The 12,273-nt window shown below is 40.9% G+C and overlaps 1 protein-coding gene across 1 annotated transcript; it reads left to right on the top strand.

Annotated features, from left to right (window-relative positions):
• Positions 1-483: 483 nt before the first annotated feature.
• On the top strand, positions 484-9,520 carry LOC306978371 (leucine-rich repeat, immunoglobulin-like domain and transmembrane domain-containing protein 2; the record flags this gene model as incomplete). The annotated part of the gene is made up of 3 exons (XM_079576894.1): positions 484-533; positions 6,609-7,390; positions 8,754-9,520. Exons 2-3 carry the CDS (start codon positions 6,622-6,624, stop codon positions 9,518-9,520), a joined length of 1,536 nt encoding a protein of 511 aa, XP_079433020.1. The 5' UTR covers positions 484-533; positions 6,609-6,621.
• Positions 9,521-12,273: the final 2,753 nt, after the last annotated feature.

The following is a 12,273-nucleotide window of genomic DNA, read 5'->3' as shown; positions in this document are numbered from 1 at the left end:
ATACGAATTGCGATACATTTTTATGAAAAACAAAATGTATAAGTATCGATACTTGGTATTGCAGCACAAAGTATTGCGATCCAAATCCAATCCAATATTTTGTCCTACTTTTTAGCCTGACTATGACTCCAGTCAGAGCTTCTCTTTCAGCCAGCACAGCGGCTCGGTAAAGAATACATGAAAAACCCGTATGTCCGCGACATTTTCCCCCAAATACTTTGACAAATGTCTCGACTTGTCACATTTAGCTCATGCTTCTTGCAAAAGTGCAGACGGCTAACTAGCACGATGCTAAAAATACCCTCTCCCTCTCCCCCTCGGTGTTGTCTTAGGAGTTGCGTCACTGCGATTAGCTTAATGGGTTTAAGTGTCGGGGGCCTGCCCTGCCGTCTTTCCACTGGCTCCCGATGCGCTGCCAACAACATGGACGACGTTTATGGCATTTTGCGAATCGTTCTGGTGATTTCCTTCGCTGCGCCGGGGAATTCGGATTGCTTAGCGGGATGTTCGTGCACCGATGACCACTTGGGGAGGTAAGATTTTGGGCAAAGTTTGGCCCCTTATGTCGGCAGAGACAAGCGTCTGTGCTGTTAAGTAACGATAACCTACTTCAAGTGCCAAACAGACGCTAGCATATTCAGATAAAACAATAAAGACATAAACTATAGACCCTTTAACTGGTGACATCATCAGTGACATCATCCGGAGGCAGGAAGTGATCAGGAGAAATAAGATTAACCCCTTAACTCCCACCTGAACGGATCCCATTATCTCCAGTTTGGCTTCACACTAATCAAAAAGCTTCTTGGGAAAAAAGCACTGAAACAGCCACAAAAAAGAAGAAGAAAACAAGGATGTAAACGCAAGAAAAAAGTGACAAAAACTACCAAAAAAAAGTAACAAAAATTCAACAAAAATGTGACAAAAATGTAAAAAAAAAGTGACAAAAATTCAACAAAAATGTGACAAAAATGTAAAAAAAAAAAGTGACAAAAATTCAGCAAAAATGTGACAAAAATTCAGCAAAAAATTGACAAAAATTCAGCAAAAATGTGACAAAAATTCAGCAAAAATTTGACAAAAACTCAACCAAAATGTGACAAAAATTTAGCAAAAATGTGACAAAAACTCAACAAAAAAATTACAAAAACTCTAAGCTCTAAACTAAAAAAAACAAAAAAACATAAAAAAGGTGACACAACACAGCAACAACGCGAGGAAAAAGATCAGTTTTGCTTTCAAATGAGGTGTTACACAGACCGATATAATGGCCAAACAGGACAGAATGCATTTGGTTCAGGCGGGTGGTAAGAGGTTAAACTAAAACTACAACTAAAAAATGTGGTCTTGTTGTGACTTAAGGTGCAACACCAAGAGGAATGACATTTGAGATGATAAAATAATTTATTTGATATTTCCCAAAACAGTTGTTGTTCCTGCACCGATGACCACTTGGGGAGGTAAGATTTTGGGCAAAGTTTGGCCCCTTATGTCGGCAGAGGGAAGCATCATCAGTGACATCATCCGGAGGCAGGAAGTGATCAAGAGAAATAAGATTAAACAAAACTAGCGATTATAAGTGCAAAACTACAACTAAAAATGTGGTCTAGGGTCTATATGAAGCTGGAGAACTGAAGTAAGAAGTACAAGGTGCAAGTAACTAATGTCATCAACTAAGTACAGAGTAAAGCTAAGGTGCTCAAGGCTATTAGCCCACTTACCGATGTGTGCCATTAGGCTTGATTAAAAGTTGTGCAGAAGCTTCAACAAACAGAATGATTTTAAGACGCAATGTATTAAATGTAAAAATGTCTTTTAACCGTACCATATTTTACATCAGCTTTGAAGTATTTGCTGTCAAAATATCGAAGTATTCAAAGTAGAAAGAACACATCTGTTTGAATAAATGTTAGAAAACAACGGGGACAAAACTTCTTCCTTGTGGTGAGCCAGTGGCATTGACAGTAATAATAATAATAATGCATTGGTTTTATATAGTGCTTTTCTGGACACTCAAAGACGCTTCACATTTGCATTATTCGTTCACTCCATACTCGATGGTGGTAAGCTATTGTAGCCACAGCTGCCCTGGGGTAGACTGATGGGAGCGAGGCAACTAGTCTGCGCCATCGGCCCCTCCGACCACCACCAACCACTCACTCACTACATTCGCCCAGGCTTCCCGGTGTTCCCAAACAGTCTCCCATCCAAGTCCTGCCAGGCCCTTCCCTGCTAAATAGAGATTTTAAATACTACATTTTAAAGGAGCTATATCATGCTATTTTAGCCATTCCAAAGTGAAGTATAGGCATTTATATGATATATTATTATACCTCTACCACTATGGAGCACTCATTTTTGTGATAAATATAAGTGTTTTCTGGAGGTATTTTTCGAACCCGGAAGACACAACGCTTCGATTCAGTTAACTCCGCCCCCTCTCTCCGCGCATACAACTTTACCGTAATATAAATAAACAACAATAAGTGAAGTCACTTCACGATCCAGTTATACGGAGTTGACATCTGCAACACAGCTTCATAAATGGCTAACACACATGCTAATATGCTAACACACAAGCTAATATGCTAACCCGCGTTTGGACTGACTCACCCTCTGGTCCATCGCTGTTTACATTATGGGACTTGCGTTGGTTATAAAAGTTAATCCACTTTGATTCTGGCGAAGGTTCACCAAACATCCATCAGTGACAGTCACAGAAAAACAATATTTTGGTGATAGTCGCTGAATCCAGGAGAAAAAAACAGCTGAGTGGCCTCTTCTTGAAAAAGGCTGAATAAACTCTTCGTCCTCGTAGCCAAACGCGCTTCTTTTTCTCCGTGACATTATCGTTAGTTAAGAATAAAGAACAGGTGTGTCCAGTTATAACGAGCTCCATCTTCACAGCTGCAGCGCAAACATGACTGATCTGTTCAGACGCTCAGGGGATGTGTTTGTTTTGGCCTCAGCTGACCTGGAAGCACTTCGGGCACATCCTTTTTTTTTTTTATTATTATTATTTTTTTTACCCTTTGTTTCTCTCTTACGACAGAAATAATGAAAACGCTGTTTTACAAATTAAAATCCGGCCGTAAGCATAGAATTAAGACATTACATTACAGACGTCGAGCACTTCCGTTCCGCTGTTACGACACAACTGAACACTCAGTCGTTCACCAGGAGAGGGAGGAGCAGCTGCTCAGAGAGCAGGATTCAGGAGGATTACTGAGAGCTGCGTGAATGAAGCCACAAACCACTCTGGGGGTGTTTTTGATAAGGAAATAGCATAACAACATGGCTAAAAGCAACAAAAAGTCGATTTTGCATGATATAGGACCTTTAACAAATACATATACTGAGACACCCTCAGTGCAGGACGGAGCGCTACCGCAAAGCCTTCATCCTCACTGCTGTCAGACTGTACAATAAGACTGTGAAGTAACATGTGCAATAATCTCTCTATCAGCTGCACTTTATTAACTCTGAGTGATCTTCTTGAACGCCGACTGTAACAAGTGAATTTCTCCTTTGTGAGATCAATAAAGGTTTATCTTATCTTATCTTATCTTACATTTCCTTTCAGATATATATATTTTGAGTACACTTTACTTTGGAGGCCGTCTGCAGTGGCTCTGAGGACCCCCATACGGCCCTGCCCGGACCACACTTTCACTCTCTCCCATCATCAATACAAGATCTTGGTTAAACTTGGATCTTTTGACTTTTCTGAAGCTTTTTGAAATGTCACAGCGAAGGTTTCTTTTTTGTGTATGTTGATAAAACATTAAAGCAGTACTCAAGTAACTCATGCCCCTAGAGGCCATAAGCGCAACTGCAGGCGTCGTAGAAAGTTGAGATTTTTTTACTCATAAATTGACCGTGAGAGAAAAGACTATGCTGACAGAAAAGACAAAAGATAGATAGATAGATAGATAGATAGATAGATAGATAGATAGATAGATAGATAGATAGATAGATAGATAGATAGATAGATAGATAGATAGCATCAGGCAGCAGCACCCATTCAGTGCGCACCACTCTTTTCTTCGAAAATTACAGAAAAAGTTAAAGCAAGTCTTAAGCACATACGCACACATTTAACACATTACATTTTTTTGGATGATACACAGTGCGTGCGGAAAGCACCGTGGAAATTTTTCTTGGGTACAAAAGGGAGGGGTGGTGGGGGCTAGTAGTGAGGCGGACTCAGAGGGAGGGGGGGTAGGATAGGGGCGGGACACTTCGTGTTGTGCAGTATGAGGCTTTTCTGCAGAAAAACCTTGAATTGTTTATGTCTGTGTATCAGCCCAGCGTCAGTCCTATCAGTCCTTTCCCCGTGGCTTGGCCTTGGTGTGTGATGTAGACACTGCACAGGAAAGACATCGGCCCAGCTGCTCTCCTGTGTTCCATGGAGGGTGAAATTATTCAGTTTTTCAACTTTAAGTAAATCAATGTGATTTTTTTCAACTTTATTCCGACATCCGCAGCAGGTAGTGGCCTTCTCAGTCCATCCAAAGTTCTGCAAAGCCCCGAGATCTGTCCCAAGACCTCCTGAGACGTCTCCCCTGACTTTGCCAAGACGTAATCCATCTTCCGTAATCCTTCCTCGTAATCAGTTCCTCACTTTTCGCTACTTTCCGTTGTAACTCCATCATATATATTTCGGTTGACAGCTTCTCCTTCTCCTTTTTTGCTGCCAATTTGCCAACTTTGCGATAAACCAGGGCAACTCCTAGTCCGGTAAGCAGGCACCCTGTCTACCCCAATGGGCAGCTGTGGCTACATTTGTGACTTGAATGAATGAAGGTGACAGTGTGGAGCTGTGAGAAACTTGGTAACACAGGCTTGTAAAGGGAAATACATGTCAATGACAATTTGATTGAATAGGACTGGACAATATATCACAAAAAATATCATATCACGATATAAGGTGAGGCACTATTGGTATCGCAAGAAGCCACAATATATTACAACATCATTCAAGTCTATATCACACATTTGAAACAACAACAGTTCAGTGTTAGTGACACTTTTCCTCATTTAATTAAATGTTTTGATCCTGATTTTGTGTTTCTTGAGGACTTCTGCAAGGTGAAAACGTTTGAGAGAACTTTTGCGATTTGTCTTTAACCCCTTAACTCCCACCTGTACATGTTTTCTCCTGTTCTCCAAATCTAAAAGCTTCTTCAAAACGGAGGCAAAAAATGAGAAGAAAATGAGGATGAAAACGCAACAACAAAGCGTTAAAAAGGGACCAAAAAAAAGTGACAAAAATGACAAAAACTCAACAAAAAGTTGACAAAAGAGCAGCAAAAAAGTGACAAAAATCCAGCAGAAAAAATGACAAAAATCCAACAAAACAGACAAAAATCCAGCAAAAAAGACAAAAATCCAACAAAAAAGACAAAAATCCAGCAAAAACAGACAAAAATCCAGCAAAAAAGACAAAATCCAACAAAAAAGACAAAAATCCAGCAAAACAGACAAAAATCCAGCAAAAACAGACAAAAATCCAGCAAAACAGACAAAAATCCAGCAAAAACAGACAAAAATCCAGCAAAAACAGACAAAAATCCAGCAAAACAGACAAAAATCCAGCAAAAACAGACAAAAATCCAGCAAAAAAGACAAAAATCCAGCAAAAAAGACAAAAATCCAGCAAAACAGACAAAAATCCAGCAAAAAAGACAAAAATCCAGCAAAAACAGACAAAAATCCAACAAAAAAGACAGAAATTCAGCAAAATAAGACAATCCAGCAAAAAAAGACAAAAATCCAGCAAAAACAGACAAAAATCCAACAAAAAAAAGACAAAAATCCAGCAAAATAAGACAATCCAGCAAAAAAAGACAAAAATCCAGCAAAATAAGACAATCCAGCAAAAAAAGACAAAAATCCAGCAAAAAAAAACAAAAATCCAGCAAAAAATGATAAAAATGTGACAAAAAAATGACAAAAATGTGACAAAAAAATGACAAAAATCCAGAAAAAAAGACAAAAATATAGAAAAAAGTGACAAAAATCCAGAAAAAAAGACAAAAATGTGACAAATAAAAAGACAAAAATGTGACAAATAAAATGACAAAAATGTGACAAAATGTGACAAAAATGTGAAAAAAAATTGACAAAAAAATGACAAAAATGTGACAAAAAAATAACTAAAATGAGTTGAACACCCAACAAAAAAATTATGGAAAAAAATCTGATTACGTGAGGAAAAAGATCCTCTCGGTTCAGGCGGGAGTTAAGAGGTTAATCTGAATATTGCCCCGCCGTTTCGCACATCTCAAGTTTCTTCAATATCCTGCAGCCCTAATTTTGAAGAAATCCACAGGCAGACTGGATAAATTAGTCAAGTCTGCTCAGTCTTTGGAGTCATCTAACATAATTAAGTTTACCCATTAACAACAAGCCCTGCAAACTATTTCCCTGTTTGCAAATGTCTGTTAGCTTCAACATTGACACCGTCTATTAAAATGACTTGGACAGTGTGAGATACTTGGTTTGAACATCTTCATTTAACAATTGAAATTCTAAAAAGTCTGTCTATTGTTCTTCAAAATGGTGGCTACATCTTTGTCTAACGTTGTCTTTGTTGCCCCGTCTAGGTCCCTTCATTGCATGGAATCCCCTCTGGCCCGAATCCCGGACAACATCTCTCACGATTTCGCCAAAATCCGCATTGAAAACTGCCACCTGACCGAGCTACCTCCGGGCTCCTTCTCCACCGTCAGCGCCTTAGAGTTCCTGTGGCTGAACTTCAACGAAATCACTCTGATGAACATAAAAAGCCTGGACGGACTGGCCAACCTCACCGAATTACGCCTGCAAGGGAACAAGCTCACGTCAATCCCGTGGACGGCCTTCCAGGACACGCCCAAACTCAAAATCCTGGACCTCAAGCACAACCGGCTGGACGTTCTGCCCGAGCACGCTTTACGACACCTCGCCGGGCTGACGTACTTGGACTTATCGTTCAATCGCTTAAGCATCATCTCGAAAGACGTTTTCCTGAATTGGCCGCTTTACCGCAGAACCGAAAAGACCTGGAGCAAAGAAGGAGTCGTGTCGAACGTGGTCTTGGCTTTGCACGACAATCCGTGGACCTGCGACTGCCGCTTGAAGGGCTTCGTCGAGTTCATCAGAGCGGTCAGCCCGCCGATCATTCTGATGAACTCGTATTTGATGTGCAAAAGCCCCGCCTCCAGAGTCGGAAAGTTCTTCCACGAGGTCCAGCTGAAGACCTGCATGACGCCCAACGCTACGTCTCCGGACGCCAACGTTACTTTGCCGTTGGGCGCGAACGCCACGTTGAGATGTTTAGTCAAAGCCAGACCGGAGCCGAGCATTCAGTGGGTCTACGGCCTGAAGATCATAAGAGGATTTACTGGTACGATTTCTTTTTTTTTTTTCATACTGACCATTAAAGTGCAGTGATTATGCGGTGGGAACATTCAGCGGTGGGGATTGTGGACAATATGCTGGACACAATGTGCATTTGACTATTTTAGGTTCAGACAAAAACATTGCAAATACTTAAAGGATCTGCATCATGCCATTTTAGCCATCCCAAAGTAAAGCATATGCATTTTTATGATATATTGTACCTCTACCACTACGGAGTACTATTTTTTGTGAGAAATATAAGTATTATCTGGGGGTATTTTGCAAGACGCTTCGATTTGGTTAACTCCGCCCCCTCTCCCCAAGATAATCTGCCCGTTCAAAATTAGCGGTAAAAGAAATATAAATCACAGCAATAAAGGAAGTTACTAAACGAAACTAAATCTGCAACACACGCAAACACACACGCGTTTTGAACCATCCACTACTCCATCCATCTGACCATCCAGGGTTACATGGCCTCATCAGTGAACAAGACAATGTTCATGTTGGAAAATGAGTATTTCTGAGCCACTTCAGCTGTTTCTGCTCGTCAGCTTCAAAGAACAGTTTAGGGGAGGCCGGAGAGAAGGTTTATGCACAACTGCAGCCTCTGGAGGGTCCTACACCTTGATGTTCGGGAGACTCCAGCAGTTCCAGATACCAGTTTGCTGCTTTGTAGCAGCTGTTTTCTTAATCTGATGTGTTTGTCTGGCATAAATTGTCCTCATTGTGCCTTTATCAAACCCGTGTGTGTCTGAATCATCTACAAACATCTCAACAGTACGATGATCATGCTTCATCTTTCATGAAATATCAAAGGTTTTCATACCTAGACCAAGGCATTCAACTGTTTCATGCTTTTCATCAGCAGAGAGATCCTTTTTCTGTCCTATTTTGTTAGAAAATGATGATCTGCTTAATAATGTGGAACATCCTTTTTCAGTATTTTTTCCCTTAACTGGGCTTAACCGGAAAACTAATCATCCCAGGTCTCTGAGATTAATGTGAGTGATTCAAAGCGCCTGAGACACAAAACCATCCATGAGTTTCAGTGAAAAGCATTTATTTTTTTACCTTTATGGCACTGTCTAATAAAGAAGTTCCCGTACACCATCAAATCCTTGGAGAAGGTTTATTTAAATTACAACGCTGTAATTTGTGCGTGAACTTCTTTATGAGACTTTTCAGCCTTCATCCTACGCACCCATGGCCAATCGATGTGCAAAGTCTCCTCACTAGTTTCTACCTTTATGGCACTGAAACACAATTTGCAAAATAACACAGTGTATGGTGAAGTATTACTAGAGATTTTGTGAATTATCTACAGATAAAAACATTTAAATATGTTCTTCTGTCTTGTGTCACAGCCACTGAAACCCAAATCGACGAGGACACCTTCAGCTCCCACCTGGCCATCCCCTCCCTGCACTTGGCCGACCGCGGACTCTACACCTGCAGCGCCAACAACTTCATCGGCAACTCCTCCGTCAGCATCCTGGTCGGCATCAGCTCCCCGAACTCCTCCGCCCCCCTGCCGCCGCCCGTCCCCATCCTCTCCCCGGACGAAAACCCGTTCATCGACATCCGCATCGCCAAGCAGACCGTCTACGGCATCACGCTGGAATGGTTCGCCGCCACGGAGAACCCCGCGGAGACCTGGTTCACCGTCCATTTCGGGAAATACGACTCTCCCAAGAAGGAAATGACGTACATCGGGCCGGGCATCAACTCCTACTCCGTGGAGAACCTGCTCCCCATGACGAAGTACGAAGTGTGCGTGGCGCTGAAGAACCACCCGCCGCGGGAAGGCCAGTGCGTGGTGTTTGTGACGGGGAACGACGTGAGCGAGAGGGAGCAGAGGGAGAGGCTGATCCACATCATCGTGATCGTCTGCGCGATGGTTCTGGCGGTGCCGGCCGGGATGTACGCCTGCACCGCGGAGACGAGGGTGGGCTGCGGGGAGCGGTGCGCCGGCCTGTGGAAGCGGCGGCGGCGGCGGCAGGGCGACATGCAGGAGATGGAGAGGCAGGGCACGTTCGACAGTCTGCAGGCCGGCAGCAGCGACACGCTGTGCAGAGACACGGAGAAGCCCAAGGCGAGGACCCGGGGGGGCAGCGCCGCGCAGCTGTACTGAAGAAATGAACTTCCTTTCTGCGGAAATGAGGGTGTGTTTGGTTTAATGCTGTTAAAGGGGACGCATCATGCATTCGTCGACTAAAATATTTTGTCTTAAAGGGATATTTCAGGATTTTTGACATAAGACCTCATTTCCTAGTTATCCACAGTGTTATTATTTAATGCCGTTCTTATATTTGAAGAGTTTAGCGGTGCTAGGCTAGTGCATGTCTATGGTAACTAGTAGCCTGCATTAAAAACAGTCTGACCCAAGCACAGTGCACCTGGGGTAAATCACTTATAAGTTTATAGTTTTTGAAATACAACCATTTTGCATTCATAAGAACTTATATTTGAGCCGCATCAGCTTCCTGGTTGTAGCTACGCAGCGGCGGAGTGATCTGCTCGGTTGCCGGATCTACAGTAGTTTGTTTACCTGCGGCCGCATTACTACAATTCACAAAGGAGCTTTCTACAAATCAGACATGGCAACGTTTGGAGGACGAGCCCATGATTTTGAAGAGGTTTTTAATGCAGGCTACTAGCTACCATAGACATGCACTAGCCTATCAGTAGCCTAGCTCCACTAAACTCTGCATGAATCAAAAAATATATATATCTCCAGAAATCAACAACTCTCTGGACAACTAGGAAATGAGGCCCTATGTCAAAAATCCTGAAATATCCCTTTAAGGGGAGACACTACAGGCCAAATTGGTCTCATAATACGTACATAAACTTCAGTGTTGGGGAGAAACATACAAAAATATATTACTTTTTTCAATAACTAAGGAATATAACATAGTACATACACAAAATACGGGAATATATTAGTCGTTACAATTCAAGTAGCTTGAGTTACAAGAGCATTTAAATGTATGAATAAAAAGATGCCAAACTCCCCCCAAATAAAATGCAGCGTGCCAGATAAAGTTGGAGGTTGGTGTGTAAGATACGGCCCAACCCTATTGGATAAAAATAGTACATAATGACTAAAATCTACAGATATTTGTCGACCAGAAAAGACTAAATAAAAGTCTAAGAAGCACCATGCAGCTGTGGACTTCGTTGAAATGGGATTAAATTAAACTAACTGACCAAAAATAAAAATGTCCGCCTGGATTTAACAGACTGTTCTGATCTGGAGTTGCTGCTGTTGGTCAGAAGGTCGAGATCAACTGAACATCCTGAATGGATCCCAAATCCCTTTTTTTTTGTCCAAAATTAATTGTTTTTGTAAAGAGAAATTCGTATATGGTTCAAACATTGCTCTGAATTTCAAACCTCTTTTTTAAAAATGCTTGACTCCAGTGATTTTATTATCGTATGTATTTTTATGCTGTAATGTAAATATTTTCCACATTTATACTGAACTGAAACACGTAGCTCAAACTGGAGAGGCCTTTTTTTCTGATAGAACCAATAAAGTTTACAACCTGACTGTAGCTGGACAAAAAACAGCTATAATCTTTTTTTTTTTAAATGACACAACTTGGACGGGAATTGTATTTGTAGCTTGAAACCCCTTAACTCCCACCTGAACCAAGCACGTTTTCTCCAGCTCTACCCCAATGCAAAAGCTTCTGGAAAAAAGGTGTGAAAATAGCAACAAAACTGAGATGAAAACAATGATGAAAATGCGGAAAAAAGTGAGGAAAAATGGACGAAAAATTGACAAAAAAATGACAAAAATTTGACAAAAAAAGTGAGAAAAATTTGACGAAAAATTGAGAAAAAATTGACGAAAAATGGACAAAAAATGGACAAAATAGTGATAAGAAAGTGATTGTAAGTTTTTGTCACATTTTTGTTGTTTTTGTAGCTTTTTCTTTACTTTTTTTTCCGTTGCTTTTGGGCATGTTTTTGTCACTTTTTGTGTCACTTTATTGTTTTTTCAGAGCTTTTTTTTTCATTGCTTTGTTGTGTTTTCGTCTCTTTTTGTCATGGTTTTGCCACGTTTTTTGTCACTTTATTAAAAAAGTAGGATGAAAACAAGGATGAAAATGCGGAAAAAACTGAGGAAAAATTGACGAAAAATGTACAAAAAAATGACAAAAAATTGACAAAAAAAAGTGAGAAAAATTTGACGAAAAATTTAGAAAAAATGGACGAAAATGTGACCAAAAATGGACAAAAAAGTGCTAAGAATTTGACAAAAAAATGCGAATAATTTGACGAAAAAGTGACAAAAAAGTGACCAAAAAAATGGACAAAAAAAATGGACAAAAAAAATTCGAAAATGTGATGAAAAAAATCTGATGATGTGAGGAAAAAGATCAGTTTTGTAGGTCTTAACTTTCGAATGAGGCGTTACACTGGCCCTACAGGATTTGGGTAATACTGAACTGGAGAAAATGCTCTCGGTTCAGGCGGGAGTTAAGAGGTTAACTTGGATTGTTCAAATACTACAAGTAAGAGAAACATATTTTCCCACAGATGTCGTACCAGCTGTCCTGCACTTTGCATGTTATTGTAAATATCTTTGTCTAGTCCAGGACACGGATGTATAAATCACTTTTTTGTATCGTGTGACATTGTTTCCCTGCTGCAACGGAGCGAGGCGACGTGCGACTGGGATTAAAGAGGATCCAAGGTGGCCGCCGCGTGGTTATATAAGTGTGTTTCTGTTACATTTATACATAACGCCGTAAGAGGATTACACACGGGCCATCTGCACAACACATGATATATTTATGTCCAGCGACAGGTCGATATGTTCATCGTTATGACATGAAAAGGACGGACACAGTGAATTAGGTGAAACTATGGGTA

This window comes from Gobius niger (assembly GCF_951799975.1).
Source record: "Gobius niger genome assembly, chromosome: 19".
Classification (NCBI taxonomy): Eukaryota; Metazoa; Chordata; class Actinopteri; order Gobiiformes; family Gobiidae; genus Gobius; species Gobius niger.
The sequence above is the reverse complement of the archived record's forward strand: the minus strand, read 5'-3'. Positions and strand labels throughout refer to the sequence as shown.